This window comes from Drosophila ananassae, chromosome XL (assembly GCF_017639315.1).
Source record: "Drosophila ananassae strain 14024-0371.13 chromosome XL, ASM1763931v2, whole genome shotgun sequence".
Taxonomy (NCBI): Eukaryota; Metazoa; Arthropoda; class Insecta; order Diptera; family Drosophilidae; genus Drosophila; species Drosophila ananassae.
Genome location: NC_057931.1, coordinates 602050 through 619400, shown reverse-complemented (window position 1 = coordinate 619400; position 17351 = coordinate 602050). Strand labels below are relative to the sequence as shown.

The 17351-nt window shown below is 51.4% G+C and overlaps 1 protein-coding gene across 2 annotated transcripts; it reads right to left on the bottom strand.

Annotated features, from left to right (window-relative positions):
- Positions 1 to 14600: 14600 nt before the first annotated feature.
- Positions 14601 to 16399, bottom strand: LOC6503861 (S-phase kinase-associated protein 1). Of its 2 annotated transcripts, none has more exons than XM_044716691.1 (2): positions 16128 to 16399; positions 14601 to 15507 (listed from the first exon to the last, which is right to left on the bottom strand). In XM_044716691.1, exon 2 carries the CDS (start codon positions 15482 to 15484, stop codon positions 14993 to 14995), a length of 492 nt encoding a protein of 163 aa, XP_044572626.1. In that variant the 5' UTR covers positions 15485 to 15507; positions 16128 to 16399; the 3' UTR covers positions 14601 to 14992. The 2 variants fall into 2 exon arrangements, with proteins under 2 accessions (XP_044572626.1, XP_014761095.1); XM_014905609.3 differs by lacking the exon at positions 16128 to 16399 and adding an exon at positions 15721 to 15900.
- Between the last annotated feature and the right edge of the window lie 952 nt (positions 16400 to 17351).

The window sequence follows — 17351 nt, the reverse complement described above, 5'->3', positions numbered from 1 at the left end:
CTCCACGCGAAAAGTAATATGCATACTGTAGGCATACTGTAGACCCGGATGCGGGAGTAGTTCCCGGGTAGGAGCGTAACTATGGCCGTGGGTGTCGGGCTGCCGGATGGCGGATGGCGGATGGCGGTCGGATTGTGTAAGTACCTTTAATAACTTTACTTACACGGCGCTAGTTTATTGAAATTCCCCACTCGGCGGTGGCACGCGCCTCGTCCTGGCGCTCCTTCTTGGGCCCTGCCGGGGCGGAGCGCATGACTATCGCAGAAGGGACACTATCGTCTTGGAGGGCAGATCCCGCCGCCTGCGAGGCCCAAGGACGCTCACGCTGCCGCCTCTAGGCCGGGGGCCGTGCTCCCCGAGTGCCTGCTGGGTATTTGCACATTTTAACGGATTTAATATGAAAATTAACAGCAACACACAGCCCACACATGCACCGCCTAATTGTGGGTGGGTGTGCGTGGTGGCGTGGTGGCCTGGTGGCGTGGTGGTGGCCGGAGTTTGAGTAATTTGCGTTCATAATAATGAATCCTTGAGCCCGTGGGGCCTGGGGTGGGGCGTAACAGCTGCACTTAGTGGCAAAAAGTTCTTAAAATAGCTGCCGAGTCGAGCCAGGCCGGGCCATCAAAGGGGTGGCGCCTCCAAGTTAAACAATTATTCAAGACGTGACTTTTTGGCATTTAAATATTTATGCGCACACGTTTTGGGCACAGAGCACAACAAGGAGCCCGGGACAGCGGCAAGGATAGCTGTAATGGCAGCGGCAGGAGCTCAAGAATGACGAGCAGACCTCCCCCGGGGGACTCCGCTGGAGGAAGGCCCCATCCTCTGTCCCTTAAACGCGAAAACGTACGAGAGTATATTTGATGTTCCGCATAATCAGCCGCTCCAGCTAGTGCTAGGCATTCAAATTGGAATCTCGCATCTTGAACCTCATCGAGGGCCCAGCTAGTGCCCCACTCCCCCAGCTAGTGCTGGAGTATGCAAATCGCTGCACTTCATCCGCCTGTCAGACTCGCAACCAATTCTCCCAGACAGTTCTTCCCGCCGCTTCCCAGGCCCAGTGGAGCACATCGTCGCCGCGGCAGCATAATTTAGCATTTCCCGAAACGAAAACAAAGATTTCCATCAGGTCTTCTGGGAGGTGCGTGGGTGGGTGCCAGGGTGGAAGTTCACACGCAGCCGCAGATTTATGCGCCCAGTCAGCCGAATAACAATAAGAGGAAGTCACTGGGAGTCTTGCCAGCTTGTGGCAACTGATTGTGGATTCAGTTCGATCGCGGGGAATGCCCGGGCGAGGCATCGAGGGGCTAATCATCCCGGGAGTCCTTGAGGAGCGCTAATGCCCTCTCCCCCTTGATGGCCCTTTCAGGGTTCATTGCACCTGGAAGCCTCAAAACCCGAAAGCCCGAAAGCATGAAAGCATGGGAGCGTGGAAGTGGAACAGAACTGTTTACCTGGAATTAGAGCCCCGATGTGGTCACTTTAGAGCCGGGTGGGGGAGGCACTGGGGGTCACTGGGCACTTTCACGCGAAACGCGCGTTAAATGCTTTCGGGTTTCCCGCTCTCCCGGCTCCGGTCCGGCTTTTCGACCAATTAATGTGAAAGTAAAAGCCAAACACACACTCCGGCACACTCGAATGCAAATCCCGATGGCCGCTAATGGACATCTTGGGCGGGGAGAGGGCGCTGGAGTGGGCGGGGCTGTAGTGGCCCACATGAGCGCAAAAAAGTGACACGACATGTCCCTTTTCGTGTCGAACATGGTCGAAATATGCAAAACAATGCGCAACAGGGGCGGGGGAGCGGGGGGGCTGGCCGCAACAACAGGTGGCAGGGACCCGGGACTGGGCCACAGTGTCCTTAGGGTCCTGGGCGCGAAACTAATTCGATAGAGGCAGGAAGTTGTAAGTGAAACTGTGAAGGAAGGGGGGAGCTGTGGGTCCTTTTCATTTGGTATTTAAATACCACACTGTGCTCGGCATGCATAATTGCAGTATTAAAGGTATATTTCGATTTGTTATCCTTCAACCAGTGCGGCAAGCAGGACTCTTCCTGCCACAACTCGAACTGCTCCCAAATGTGCTGCGTGAGCATGCATATTATGTGTGCCACATACTGCAGAGGGCGTAGGGGGCGTGGCTCCCCCTCTGACCTCCTCTGACCTCCTCCCTTCGCCGGAGTGCTGCATAATTAAATTGCACTGGGCCGGCGGATAAGCGGCGGCGGAACGGGGCGGAGGATCAGGGAATCACGGAACAGACTCTGAAGTGGTGCCTCGGCAAGCGGTAAGGACGCAATAAATAGGACATGGAGGTGCAACAGGGACAGAGGGCCCGGAATATAGGTAATTCGGTTTATTATTAATGAATATGCAGCACGTCGAACGAGGAGCGCCTAAAAACATGCAACACAGCACAAAATGCCACACTGTGTCACTCCGACACGCCTTCTGCCTCTCTCCTCCTGGTGGCAGGACGACCCCTATTCCAATCCGACCCCCTATTCCAATCCGGTGTTCAACATTCGCCATATGCAAATCCGAACAATATGCATAAATAATCACCGGGCCGGGCTGGGCCGGGCCGGGCGGGGCCGGGCCGGGCGGCAGAGCATCTTTGTCAGCCATCCGACATTTTGTTGCACGTTTCTGCCATTTTTGCGCCTCGCCTGTCTCTCTCGCCGGCACTAGTGCCCTCTCTGTCTCCGTGCCCGGCTGGTAATGCGCTTACAGGACAAAGGACACAGGCACATTATGCAACCAAAGTGGAAATGATTCGTTGTACTCGGGATGGCGGTTCTAACCTTCTGAATTATTATTTTAATTTGTTATTACTTTGGTTCGAGCCTATTCGAGGGCCTATCAATGAAATGGCTTTAATGGGCAGCTCTCGCAAGGATAATGGGCCGAGGCAGTCCTTGTTGGCTTCGCACTCGGCCGGGCAAGTTGACACTCCGGTCCAGTTCCCCCCCGGATCCCAGATTCGAAACTGCAGGCCTGCAATTTATTTTAATTGATTTTCACATCATTTATCAACACAACGGCAAACAATAATATTCAAACAGGACGAACGGGACGAACAGGACGGGCGGACGAGCTGGCTCATCCAGTTTGAAAATTTTTAATGCGAGTTGTTCTTAATCAATTTGTACAATTTTAAATGCGCACTGATGTGCATAAATGCAACATTTAATTTATGCAAACAGTGTCCTGTGTCCCATGCCCCATGCCCCGTGCCCCGTGCCACACGCCCAGCCAGCAACAACATTTGCGGCGATTTATGAAATCGCAAAAAAACAACAAGTGACACGGCGAGACCAAAAACGACAAGAAATGTTAATAAAATGGAATTACGGCCCACCTGTCGTATGCGTGATATTTATGCGCCGCCACACTCGGACGGCTCTGGCGGCGGACTTCATCCCTGAGCTAGGACCACTGCCAGCCGCATTTAGGATCCGGATCGGACACTGTAATTGGACTGCCACGCTGCAGTGGCAGTTGGCATTAAGTTGTGCCTCGAAGGGCGTTTAATTACGGCCGTTTTCGGGCCGGAATATTGCAATTTTCAAATCAGGCCCGGGATCTGGTCTTCCATTCCGATTTCGGACGGGATGGCCGGCTTTCGGCTTTGGGGCATCATTAGCGGGGTGGCCACATGTTCTCAGGTTGCTCCATTCAGAGACATAATTAAATGTATAAGCCTGGCAGTCCTGGCACGTCCTGGCCAAGGACCAAAGCCTTTGAAGCGATTTTCCCGGCGACCAGCGACCGGCGACCGAAAAATTTGTTTGCAGTTTGCAGTTTGCAATTTTCAGGTCTCGGCTTTCATGGAAACGCATTTGACCGCGCCAGGACGTGAAAGGAGCTAACAAGGATAACCGAACCGCGGGGCGACACACGCAGGGCCGGCTGCAGGCGGCCTGCATCCAAATGAAGAGGTTTACTTATGCGGCGGGCATTTTCCACTTTTTAGCCACTTTTTGGGCCGTACTTCCGCCAGTTGGGCGAGCCATGTCGCGTCATATAATTTAGCTAAAAATTTATGTCCTCACAGCCAGTCAGCCAGTCAGCTAGTCAGCCAGTCAGCCAGCGAGGCTTTAAGGACACACAGGATGCGGAGGGCCACGGACTACGAGCTACGGGACACAGAGGAGGGAGCTGCGGACGCCGGCGAAGTGACTTTATCAGGGTGTCCCCGTTTTTCGGTTTATAAAATAGTGATGCACTCAGCACCTAGCCTCGTCCTGCCCTCGTCCTGCCCCCGGCCAGTTCTATTGGCAGAAGGTGCCTGAATGTGTCCCTGCATCCTTTTCGGTTTCCCTTTTGAAGTTCCGTGAGTGAGAGTGTGCGAGAACGACCCATTTTGCAGCTTCATGAATTGCAAGCTCACACACACATACCCATTATATATACATTCCACATCCTCCGGTTGAGGCTCCTTCACCTGTCCTTCGTCCTTCGTCCTTCGTCCTGCACCGCCTCCCACCTCCTGGCGCTTCCTTTAAACATTTTCGGTCGCACATTGTAGCCGCCTAATGAACACATGAATAAAATATGCGATTTGCTTAACTTTTGCACCACTCTGCCAGATCTCTTTTTGAGTTCCAGCACACTCTTATCCTGCCATCCTGCCATCCTACCAGATCCCTATCCTTCCCAATCCAAAGCCTATCCCGGCCCGAACCCGCATAGCAGGCCCGGGTCGAGGAATCAAGTGGGCTCTGAAGCACTGAGAAGAAATCTTTGATCCTCCGGAGGTGGCTTGGAATTTTTGTCCTTGATGGATGCATGTCCTTAGGTCCTTGAGGCCAGCCCACTCCTCACCAGCAGGACAACTGGAACTGGTATACTGGATGTCCACTGGATGACCCATTTCTGTCAGTGTCTGTGCAACAGTTTTCGAGGCAAAGTTTTTCGAGATTTGCAGGCTGGCGCAGGTGAGGACTCAGCCTGCAGGACGTGGTGAGGGGGGGGGGGGGGGGGGGGGCTTAGGCAAAGGACTAGGGTTGCAGGAGGGCCGGGGGCAGGCGCAGGTGGCTGGTTGGTTTATCTCCGGGAGAACAGGCGGCAGTCTCCCCCCCCCGACGGAGATGCATCCAAAAATCGTTGAGAGTCACTCAACAGCTTAACGGGAGTCCTGTGGAGTGGGCAGATGGGCGGATGGGCGGAGGGCGGAGGACTCTGTGGCATGCAGATGCTAGACCAAAGTGGGCGTGTGACGGATAGGTGGGCAGATGGATCCTGTTCGCCTGCATAGACAGGGGCGGAGTATATGGCGAGGACATGCGATATGCCATTCGTCCTTTGCGTCGCTCCTCTGGCCCAGTCGTCCTGCGCCCGACGAATGCCAATTGACTGCTTATCGAATCTTGGCCAGAAACCCAATCGACTGTGCAGTCACCGAAATGTCAATCGAATGTTTATGATTTCCCCGCCGGCCGCCCCGGCGATTAATCCAATTTCCACCTGGCTGTTAATTGAGTTGCCCTGCCAGGACTACCCCGCCCGATCCCGTCCTGGGCAGGCCACCCTGGCGGATGGATGATCCGCCGCCCGCAACAGTTTCGGGTCTTTTTTTGTTGGTTTCGATTGTAATTGAAATGATTCAATTGGAGAGGTTGGTCCTCCGCACAGTTCCGCTTCCGTGGCCATTTTCCGCCTGTCCTCGGGGCCATCTCTTAAGGACGAAGGAGGCAGCAGGACAAAAAAAAAGTCTGGCGCCAAGCAGCTGACGGCTCTAGAGCGCGATTCAATGGGCACGTTTATGCTGGAAATGGATTTCCCATAGAATTAATATCACACCCGGAGAATGGCGCAAGAGGAGCGCAAAAACAAGGAGTCTAAGGACGAAGGACGAAGGACGCAGGACGATGCCGGCGAAAATGGAAAGGAGCAAGCGGGGAGGCGCCAGTCGACTTTTTCATGCAATTGAATGCCAAGTGAAAATCCGAGAACACGCCGAAGGAGCTGAAGGAGCTGAAGGAGCTGGAAGGAGCTGCCAAGGAGCCGCAGGAAGCGCGGCTGACAGGAAGACAGAGAGACAGGACCGAGACGAGGACTGGCCGAAATCCAAAGTCAAGCCAAGTCCTGGCCCTAGCCAAGCGAAAAAAGGTTAAGTGGAAAGCCGAGCCAAGGCCAAGTCCCTCCCCGCGGAGGTCCTTGGGGATAGGAGGCAAGAATACATTTCGGGACTTGCCACATGGCGCGCAGGACTCCTTCAATTACAACTATTTGAAATGGGATCGTCCTGGCCCCGTATGCGTGATTTATTTTATGAGCTCCCCACTCCCCTCAATCGCTTTTTTATCCTTCGAGGGCGGCATGATGGTCCTGCCCCGACTTCGGACTCTAAGGTTTAGTGGCAGGGTTCTGGGCCCTCGACTCGCCATCGTCCTTGCCTTCTAGTCCTGTTTATGGGTCGTCAACTGGCGGACGAGGGCGTGACAACACCCGGAACTTGCAACACGGAACCTGCAACCTGCAACCTGCAATCAGCAACTAGCGACTCGCGACTCGCGGCAAGTGCAGCAGCAGCTGTGAAAAATCAAAGACGGAGCGCCAAATGGCGGCCACCCCAGCACTTGAGCTAATTGCGGCCACTGCCACGCCCCCAGGCCATCGCCCGCCCACCTTTTGGCGGCTGCAAGTCGAGAGTCCAGTCCGCGGGGAGCCACTTGCAGCTTAATGACCGCCATCAAGTCCGTAATTAGCATTGTGTGCGGGCCTAATCAGAGCCGATTTGGTGGCCAAGTCCTGCAGGACGACTCCGAGGAGGGGGGGTGGGGGGTAGTGTCCTATTAATTGCATGTTTATGGCCCAGGACTCGAGGCTAATTGTCATCACGCAAGAGCTGCAAGAGCGACACCCCGTCGAGGAGTTCGAGTTGAGTCTGATGAAGTCCTTAAATGCGGGGATGTGTGGCAGGTGGCAGGTGGCAGGTGGCATGTGGCACTAACGGAAGTACTGTAAAAATAGAATCCTTTTAAAAAATTTGCAATGTCCTCTTTACTTTTTAATTGGGTTCAGGACATATCCGGCCTCTTTGGCCCGAATCGCTGGCTTCGTTCGCAACGGGAAGCTGCTCCTGTCATATCTGGGCAGGATGCAGAGCAGGATCCTGCCAGTTGGGTGCTGGCTGTTGGATGCTGGTTGGATAAAAAAAACTGAGAGGGGGAGGAGCAAGAGGAAGTCGTCCGGTGAGTGAAAAACGGAAAAGTGCAAGGAAAAACATTGAAAATTGTTTGCAAATAAAATGCAAGTGAAATCTAGCGCATTCATTTGCAACAAAAGCAAGGCAAACAAATGCTAAACTATCGCACTTCACTGCCACTGCCAGTTGCACTCGAGACGCAGACGGAGCAGGAGCTGGCAGGGTGAGGAGTGTCCTTTGTGGAGCTGCAGGATATCCTTGCAGGAGCCGGGCCAAAGAGGCGAGAGCAACAAACATCGAAATGGCGAGAAGAAAAAATAAAATAAATTGTTCAATTTAACAAACAAGCGAACACAGCAATCCAGGTGAGAGAGGTGGCGGCTGGAGGGGGGAGAGGGGCATGTCCTGCCAGGTGAGGCGACAGTTTATGAAGAAAAAGTGGCAGGGACGGGGCAGGGGGATCAGGGATCAGGGAGCAGGGAGCAGGGAGGGGATCAAAGCAAACGAATGACTTTGGATTGCATAACTCAGCCACCAGCCGAGCCACCTTGCACTTGGAGCCACCTCCACCCACCTCCATTTCAATATCCCTGGCCTTATCCACCCACCCCCTCCTTTTGATCGTCCTTACCACACCCCCTCCCTGCTGACCAGTGGGCTCTGTTCGGGGTAATTGCGTCGATGAGGGACTCTCAAAGTTATTTCAATTTATTAGAAATGGAACTCGGCTGCAGGCTCTAAGGACCTGCCGTGTCCTTGGCTCTCCATTTGACTTTCAGTTTCCAGTCGCTAAGCCCTCAAATCACAACCCAACCCTAATGACGTTAAGGAGATAATGAATTGTTGACCAGATCGAGGACTCTTCCTCCCGTTCCTCTCCTCTCCCCTCGTCCCACTCTCTTTAGCAAGGACTAACCACCGACGAACCCCGCACCCAAATCCCGCCATCCGCCATCCGCCATTCGCCAGATGACTTGAGGTTGAGGTTGCCACGAAGTGACAGCCACGAGTGACTGCCACCGAAAACAGGCATTAATATATGCACCACCGCCGTGTCATAATCCTTGCGCCCCCCTCCATGTCCTCCTCATCCTCCCCTTCCCTCCACCGGCCTGACATCAATTTCACTTTTATGGTTTTTGCGTCCTGGGCCGAGGAGTGTGTGTGCGGTCTGCCAGGACTGCGTGCTAATTTCGAATACTTTGTGGCGAAGGTTGCGGTTCCCCAGCAGGGGATGCCGGGGATGCCGGGGGTGCCGGGGATGCCGAGGCGGATGAGGCCAGGGAGTGAGCAGGGCTGTCAGGAAAAGTTTTCGGGAAACACGCGTCGACCTGGGAAGCCGGAAAAACAGGATACTGCCAGACGGCATGCTCTCCTGACTTGCATATCCCTTGGATTGGATTGGAAATCAAACATACCCTCACTACACGAGTCCTGCGGAGGGGTGACTCTTATTATCTAAAATGAGGCAACGACACACAGCGAGTTTCCTGCCACAGAGCGAGAAACAAAGGTCCTAAGCCGCTTATCAGTGGGCGCTTGCCTTTCGCTTTCCACTCCTTCACTGGTCCTCCACTTTTCACTTTCCCCTGTTCACTCTCCGCCCCTCAATTTTCACTCTTGTCCTTGCAAATCCTGCAGCAGCTTGGTCGGTCACGAAGCCGAGATCCCCTCCTCGCAGCCAGGCAGCCAGGCAGCTGGGCAGCTTGGCAGCCTGGCACTTTATCTGCCATCTTCCGCCGCCCTGCCAGGACATTTCCTACCCCATAACCTGTCCCCAGTTCCTGTCCCACAGGTTTCAGGATTTTTTAATTCATTTCCCTCGATTGCATTGCTGCCGCATTTTGTTGCACGGAGCTCTCAGCTCTCCGGCTCTCCGGCGCTGCTTCCTCCTCAAAGGCATTGTGTCCCGGCGACAGCAGCCGGGCAGAAGGATCTAAGGAAAACATTTACACGCCCTCCCACGCGTGGCGACATCGGATACATGTGTTCCTGCCCCCCAGTCCCCAGCTGCCATTGTTGGGAGTCCTGCCAGGTCCGTCAGCTGCTGCCACTCCCGGAGCCGCAGATCCTGCAGCAGGAGCGTATGCCACGCCAGATATCCCTCACTGCCAGCAGTAATGGCGGAAGAGAGTCCTTTCGCCAATGGCCTGGAAAGTTTGATTCATTTCGGTCCGATTGTGAGATCTGAAAGGACTCCGCCTCGAGAAAGTTTATTTTGGTAATGCCCATAATTGGACTCGCCGAAGTTTCTGGCTCGAGCAGCTCCCGGAGCCAGTCGAGCTCCGTATTCTTTACTTTTCATGCAAATTCCCTGCCCAACTGTCCTCCGGCCCTCCCGCCCCGCCAAGGACCTGCTGCGTGTGTGATTTCCGACAATTTGCATGGCGGCTTGGTCGGTTCCGATTCGGTTTACTCCTCACACACATGGACTTGGACTCGACTCGATATTCCGCATCCTCGATTGCCATTCGATGCAACAGCTGTCGGCTGGACTTGCTGCTAATTGCAGCAAAATATTCAGTCGTCCGGAAAGCGCACAAGAGCTCCAGCAGGATAGCAAACACCCTGCCACTGCCTCCTGCCACTGCCACCTGCCACTGCCACCAACCAGCTATTCTTCTTGACGATTCATCGAAAATGGCACCCACAAGGCGACAGACGATGCGGAGAGATGGACTAGGATTTCTGGTAGTTATTCTGCTTCAGTATTGAGGCTCCTGGGGTAGGAGCGTTCTGGCGATATAGGCTGGAGATGATCGACTTTTCACAGTGTCCTGGGAAACCTAGGATCGGGTACTTCGACCTCTCTTGAAGCCCATATCTCTGGTAATCTTTGGGCGATCCTTATGATCCTTACACCGTTATTTTTGTGGAAAATATCCCCATAAAACTGCATTCAAACCTGAGCGACTAATTTTTTATCGATTTTCGATGAATTTTCATGATGGTACCCCTTTGAAAATTTTCGAAAAATCGATAAAATTTTGGGTGGTCAGATTTTGATGCAAAAAGCAACTACTCGAAGTGCTGGAATCGGGAAGGTAAGCCATTTGTGGATCAGACTTCTAATGACTGAGATATGATCATGAGAAACCAGAAAAATATTACCTTTTGAAGTCCTTGATATTTTGTGTCCTGGATATCCTCGGATCGGTTATTTTGTTCCATTTAAAAGCCCATATCTTTGTCAATTGTTGAGTGATTCCTAAGAGGGTTACACCGTTGTTTTTGTAGTAAAAATCTCCACAAAACTGCATCAAAACCTGAGAAACACATTTTTTATCGATTTTCGATCAATTTTTATGATGGTACCCCTTGGAAAATTTTCAAAAAATCGATCAAATTTTAGGTTGCCTGCTTTTGAAGCAGAAAGCAAGTACTTGGTGTGAAGAACTCGGGAAGGCATACCATTTCTGGATCAGACTTCTATTTCCTGAGTTATGATCTTTAAAAGCTGTGAAAATATCACTTCTTTCATGTCCTAGCTGTTTCATGTCCTGGATCAGGAATTACGAACTCCTTCGAAGCCCATATCTTCGTCAATTTTCGAGCTATCCCTATGAAAGATACACCGTTGATTTTGTAGTAAAAATCTCCACAAATCTGCATCAAAACCCGCGGAACAAATTTTTGATCGATTTTCGATTAATTTTTATGATGGTACCCCTTTGAAAATTTTCAAAAAATCTTCAAAATTTTAGATAGCCAGTTTTTTTCGTAAAAAGCAAGTACTCGATGTGCTGGAATCGGGAAGGTGAGCCTTTCGTGGATCAGACTTGCATTGGCCTCGAAAGTATGAAACTTTTATGTCCTGGGCCATTTGATGTCTGAAATCAGGAAACGAGTGAGCCGCTTCTAAAAGTGATTTAAATTTTCAATTTAAAAACAATTCTGCATAGCGCTTTTTGCACTGCAGTTTAGAGTTCTCGAATCTCTGTTCCGTGCGAAATCTAAAATGTTTACTGCGGAAAAGTTGGAGGGGGACCGGAGCGTTTACGACGCCACTGGAGCACATTCGGCACTTGGCATTCAGCACGCTCTGTTTACGACTGTTCGGGAACATATATGCTGGGAACTCATAGAGGAGCATCTGCTAGGCGGTACGAGGTACTCCGTGCGACGGAACTGTAGGGCTGTGGGCCTCCACAACCTCCGTCAGGAAAGGTGTCAGAGAGGCATCTAATTACGGGTGTCTTAGGCATTCAGGGTCTTAGTCCTTAATGTGTAAGCAATCCTTAACGTGAAGCCCCCACATTACAGTCCTGAAACGCAGTGTAGTACAGTGGCAGCAGATGCGGAAAACACACCATATAGAAGCCGTAATGCCGGACTATGTATTTTAGAGTCGGAGCACTGCATTCCGTGCGAGTGGCTCCCAAGATTCAAAACTGAGCCAACAATAACAATAAATGGGGTATAAATAGCTCTGGCCAGGAAGCAGGGAAGGTGCCAGGGCTCCTCGCTCTCCTCTCCCCAGTCCAGTCTTCGGTTCAATTTAAATCTATTCGGGAGTTCTGGCCAGAGCAGTTCTGGGCAGGCGATAGAGTCCGATGGCAGCCATAAACAAAGCGTTTGGGAGCCCATTCCGCCCCCCTTTTTAAGACTTTGATCGATGGGCGAGGCGGGCCCCGAAAGTTGCATTATTTACACTTGCCAGGAGGGGAGGGCGGCCTGCTCGGAGGCCAGATGGAATTCACACTTAGTGCTCACATGGAGTAAGCAGCCCATGTGTGAACTGCGGGTTGGATTATGCATTCGCATATCCAAGTCCTACGCTAACATCCCACGCATTCCCATAGGGGGCCATAAATCTAGAGCTCCCTCCACTCGGATATTAATAGAGTCGAGTGGCGGCGGAGTCCCAGCGTCCAGACTGATCCAATGTGGCCCCTAATTTATGGCGGCACATCATAAAGCGACTTAATGGCCAGTCCGGCACTTGCCCAATCCCAGTTCCGATGTTGTATTCCCGCGGAAGAGACTCGAAAGAAGCCGAATCTGTTTATCGTAAATTTAATTGGTTGACACTTTACGAGGTGACCTCGTCTCCCCGGGAACTAATTGGCAGCTAATTCGATCTGTCCTAGTTGTGATTCGTCTTCTGAGTTATGGGGTAGTTCGGATAGATTCTTATAGAGCCTAGACTGGGGCCTAGTCCTGGGGCCTAGTCCTGGGGCCACTTGATCCTGAACCTGAAAGCCCAAAGCCGTCGGGAGAAGCCTTCCACTTGGTCCCTTGGAGGACTGCCAGGGGAGTCGGCCCAGAAACAACAACATGCAATTAAAGGCAATTCAAATGGGCCACGCCCCTCCGCCTACGCCCATTGACGCATGAAGAGGAGCTGGAGGAGGAGCATCATCCCCAGGACAATCGCTGCCTCCGAGATGGGCAAACTGAATGGCAAGCAAATGCCTGAATGAGTGACAGTCTTAATTACAGGGAGATTAGCATGGCCAGGACCTGGCGGACCAGGGCGGGCGTGGAGGAGTGCACAAGGAGCTGGCGGAGCAGCCAGGATGCAGACGTATTCAATGTCACGTTCCAGTGGAGGACACGACTTAGATGATAAAAGGGCCCAGCCAGGTGAGTGCAGTGGCAGTGGCAGTGGCAGGTGCTCCGGCGGCTCAGCCACTGAGAGATGAATCCTGCGAGCAGGACCTGCTAATGGCTATGGAAGTGCAATAACTTATGTCCAATTCTGCCAGTGCAGCCAGGCTCCTTCAGCTCCTGCCCCCCAGAGCCTCCCAGCATTTTTTGTGCTACTTTTTCCGCTCCTTTGTTACATTTGATTGTCGCAAACGAAGTGGAAAAGTAAATGTTGCACACACACTGCCAGGCGGGGGGCGGCGGAGGAAACGAAAATGCACACTAATTACTCCTTGGCGGAGGGGGTGGGGGGCTGCCCCAGCAAGAAAGCCAATAGGAAAACCCTTTACTCCTTTTTATGCTCAGGACTCTTTCTTCTGTTTTATTTGCATTCGCCTTTCTTTCAATTCTTTCGCTCAGGAGCAGGCCGCCCCGCCCGCCCCTTCCGGCGCCCATATTATAATTGAAATGGCGAGAGCCCCCCGGGGGCAGGGGCAGGGGCGGGACCGTCGTCTGAGAAACAATGAGCCAGGACTAGGCTCCAGCATTGACAGGACTCGAAGGCGCTCTACTCTGGCGGAAAATGCTATCCCGATCCTGTCTGATTTGATTTTCCAAATAGTTCCGAGTCATCCTTCCCGCCTAGTCCATAATACCCTGATACTCCTGACGGTCAGGGTGTCCTTATAAACAAGGAATATTAATAACGCGCCACACTGCGCAATGAAAACACAAAGGACTAATGAAAATAACAATTCCAAATTCAAATTTGATGCGAAACTGCAGCTCCTTTGGGGAGCGCATCCTTAAAATAACGAACGTGCTTTAAAAGTAATCCGAGTAATGTCGCAATTCAAGGACTCGTCGCTCCACTCTGGGCTCTATTATTCATTAAAAGCACCTGCCCGAGTTCAATGTCGGGCCCGGAGAAAGGACACAGGACACAGGAAGCAGGAGCAGGAAAGTCAAAATAACAGTATCACTTGGAAAATTGAAAACTTTCGCCATTCTGCTCGCTCAATGGCTGCTAGCAGCCTGGCCATCGATCAATCCTGCCACCGGTCTGGCCAGGACATCCACTCAAAGCAGTCACCGCTTGAATGGAGCACTCCCAGAGCCGCTGCTCTTGCGTTTCCGCTTCCGTTGCCAATCACCCATGGAGCCCGCTCCGATTGTTTGGCTTTGGCAGGACGTGGGCTCTTAAATGCGACTACAAAGCGGGCCGGAGACAGGAGCAGATGTCCTGCCACATCCTGTGAGTGGGCAGCTCGGTGGGCTCCTTTGTGTCCTCCAGTTGACAAGTTGCTGGAAGGACACAAAAGCACGCATGCTTTCCAATCGGATTATCCGTGCATTTTGGGCTCATTGCACGGGTAGTCCTGCTAAAAGGATCAAGGATACTTGCTTAAGGATAACATCCCCTGATTAGTGAGACTATAGCTTACAAGAACACTTCCAGAATCGCGAATAAACCAATTAAACTGTTGCGCTTCGAAAACGGCGCACACTTTTCACTCAAACACTTGAGTGGAAACGTTAGTTCCCACCCCCGCCGCTAGATGGCGCTCCGAACTTAACAGCTCTGTTAAACAGTGCTGTTAGCCGCAAATGCTAGGCTAGGTCCAGAAATTCTAGAAAAATTAACTTAAAACTCCAACATGACACTCTTTTGACGACAATGGCAGCTATAGTTGCTGCCACCAATTCGTCGTTCTAGAACTGTCTATTCAAACTGATAAGCTCTCCTTATCAAGCCTTATCAGCCACAAGCAAAATTTCCAGAACAATCTATCTTCTTGGAAAAGGGGCGCCTGAACTCCGGCTGAACCAAATCAGTTTGCAATAAGGGGAAGAACACGTTAACGTTTTCCTCAAATACGGTGTTGAGTAATATTTATTTTGGTGAAGTAATCGCATTTTCTTATGAATAGACTACCGTTTTCATAAATTCCATAATGGTGTGTACTACAATGTTACCCCGCTTGACAGATCATCAGTAGAATATGAGGCATGTGTTAGAAACAAAAAAAAAAATAAAGTTCGATAGAATGGGAAATGAATGGTAAACTAGCAACTAAGTGAGCCAGCAGCAGCTTCCAATCCTCATCGGCCCAAATCGTGTCTTGCCGCAACTTTGTGTGTGGGTGTCTCTCTTCGAACGTAAACGCAAACTGCACGCCAACTGGTACACTGAATTTCGTTCTGGGGATTCGGGCGATGGGATTCGGGGCACTGGGACATGGCCGGCCGCTTACTTCTCCTCGCACCACTCGTTCTCCTTGCGCACCTGCTCCTCCTCGGCGGGCGTGAAGTCCTTCTTGATGTTGAAGGTCTTGCGGATCTCCTCCGGGGTCTTGCCCTTGATCATGTTGGCCACAGTCTTGCAGGTGAGCTCCAGCAGGCCCTTGATGTCCAGATAGTTGGCCGCCAGGATCAGTTCGAAGAGTGTGCCCTGGTCCACCTTGAGGAAGTCGGCGTCCCACGAGATGATGTCGTCGGTGCGCTTCTCCTTGCTCTCGTCGTCCTCCGTCGGCTGGGGGTCATCCTTGTGGTAATGGGCCCAGATCAGGACCTTGCGTAGGATGGTCGAGTTGACGTTCGGCAACGGCACGATGGCGTTCTCGTCGTCCTCCATGCCGCAGTCCTCCAGCATGGTCTTGATGGTGCCGGAGCACTTGGCGATCTGGATGTCTGTGTCGAAGATCTCCTCGTCGGAGGATTGCAGCTTGATGATGTTCGGCATTTTCGACTCAAAGGTTGATTTTCCTGGGGGAGAGCGGGGACAGGAAAATGGGAAAGTGAAAAGCTAGCTTCCAAGAGTTACCACACAGACGCACGCACACGCTGGGGCCGTCAAGGTGCCTGCTGGTGTGAGTGGATGAGTGGTCCTCTTTGTGTGTGTTTGTGTTTTTTCTGCGGAATAACGCAATGGCGCTCCTGCACTTGTTAGTACTTATTTGCGCTTGGCCAGCCACTCACCTCAACGACTAAAGTTTGCTGCGAAGGCAAAAGAGTAGGCAAAGGACAGAAAACAGAATAAAACAACTGCGCAGCGGACGATTTTTGTGAGATTTTTTTACGACTTTTTGATAAAACAATAAGACTAGGGATGCCGAAAATACAATCGGAATATCGATATTTTTCGCAAAAAAAATATATTATACCGATATATTCAGTTTGGTCACACACCGACTTTGCAACACTGTTTTTTTGGGACTCTCATCTCTAATGCACCGGCACGATACCCAACGTGGCGGGTAGCCGCACAAAAAAATAAATTCTCCTCTTGGAAAGAAGAATATAAACTCGAAACGATTCGAGTTTCATTTCTTGAATATTCGGCCACGTTTGCCGAGGAAAATTATTTGAAAACTGTCGTTAATTACCTATCGATATTTTAGAACAATTGCTTTCCAACACTTTTTGCGCAGTCCGTTAAAAATTCAAAAGGTTAATTTAAATATTCACAAATTTTTAAAATAGACTTGTGACTAAACGGATAACTGAAACCAAATATTTTTTTCTTTGTAATTTTTGACGAACATAGAAATCAGAGAGGTTCTCCGTTTAGCTTTTTGTAGATTACTTTAGAACGGTAGAAGTGAAGTGAAGCCCAAACCGAATGCCCCTTGTAGACGTCTCACTTTTCAAATACTTTGTTCTCAAGGCCTGCTTGATGCTGTGGTCTTGGACTTGAACTTGTGGCTGGGGATGGGACTGGGGGGAAAACGAAAGCTACAGAAGTTCGCGACTGATTTTCATTTCCTATTTTCCTCGCCCCTTGGCCGTTTTCGGCTTCTGGTCGTCGCGGTCATCACCTGCCGTTGCCCGTTGACTCTTCACGGCGACTCCGGCCGTTACTTTCACTGCGACGAACACGTTTCGATGGGCTTTCGGGCTGCGCGCTTCTGCTTCTGTGTCTGTGTTTGTGTTTGTCCCCACAATGCCAGAGTTATTAAAATGACAAAAACGCTGCCGCAAATAGATCGCCGGATTGCCTTACCAATAATCGCATAAATTAGCAATTCTGTGTGCAGCGATCTGCGGAAGTGTCTCGCTTTGTCCGGCGTGGACTCGCTTGGCTTTCCACCTGTCTCCACCTGGCTCTCACTTTCGTTGCCGTTGTCAAATATTTAATAATTTGTGCTAAAATGTGAATTAAATGCCAGGCCCCGCATACATAATGTTTCTTTCGGGCAGGCCCCCCAGTGCCCCCCCGCCGAAAAGTGACAACAACTCGCAACGCAGCAACAACAAACGCAATGCGACACTGAGGAATGCGAAAAGAAAACGAAATACCACTGCCTGGCAGAGCGAAAGAGAGGGGCTGCGGCCGGCGAAAGAGACGGGGCGAGGGCCGAGCTCGGTTTTTGGCCAGCAATTGAGATCGAGAACCGGCCAACATGCCAATCCGATCCGATTACAAGCATATATGTAGCTATATAAGTGCACGGCTATTCTTGTTGTTATTTAGGTAATTCTGGTATTTCCACAACACACACACACCCGACCGTCATCTCCAATGACACCGACAGCAGAAGGCGCAAGAATAGGTCATCAGGACCAGTAGGGGCAGAGTGAAGGTCCTTTTGAAGAGGATTTGTTTTGTG

Coding starts and splice junctions, on each gene's coding strand:
- LOC6503861 (XM_044716691.1), bottom strand. CDS start 15,484: ATGCCGAACATCATCAAGCTGCAATCCTCCGACGAGGAGATCTTCGAC.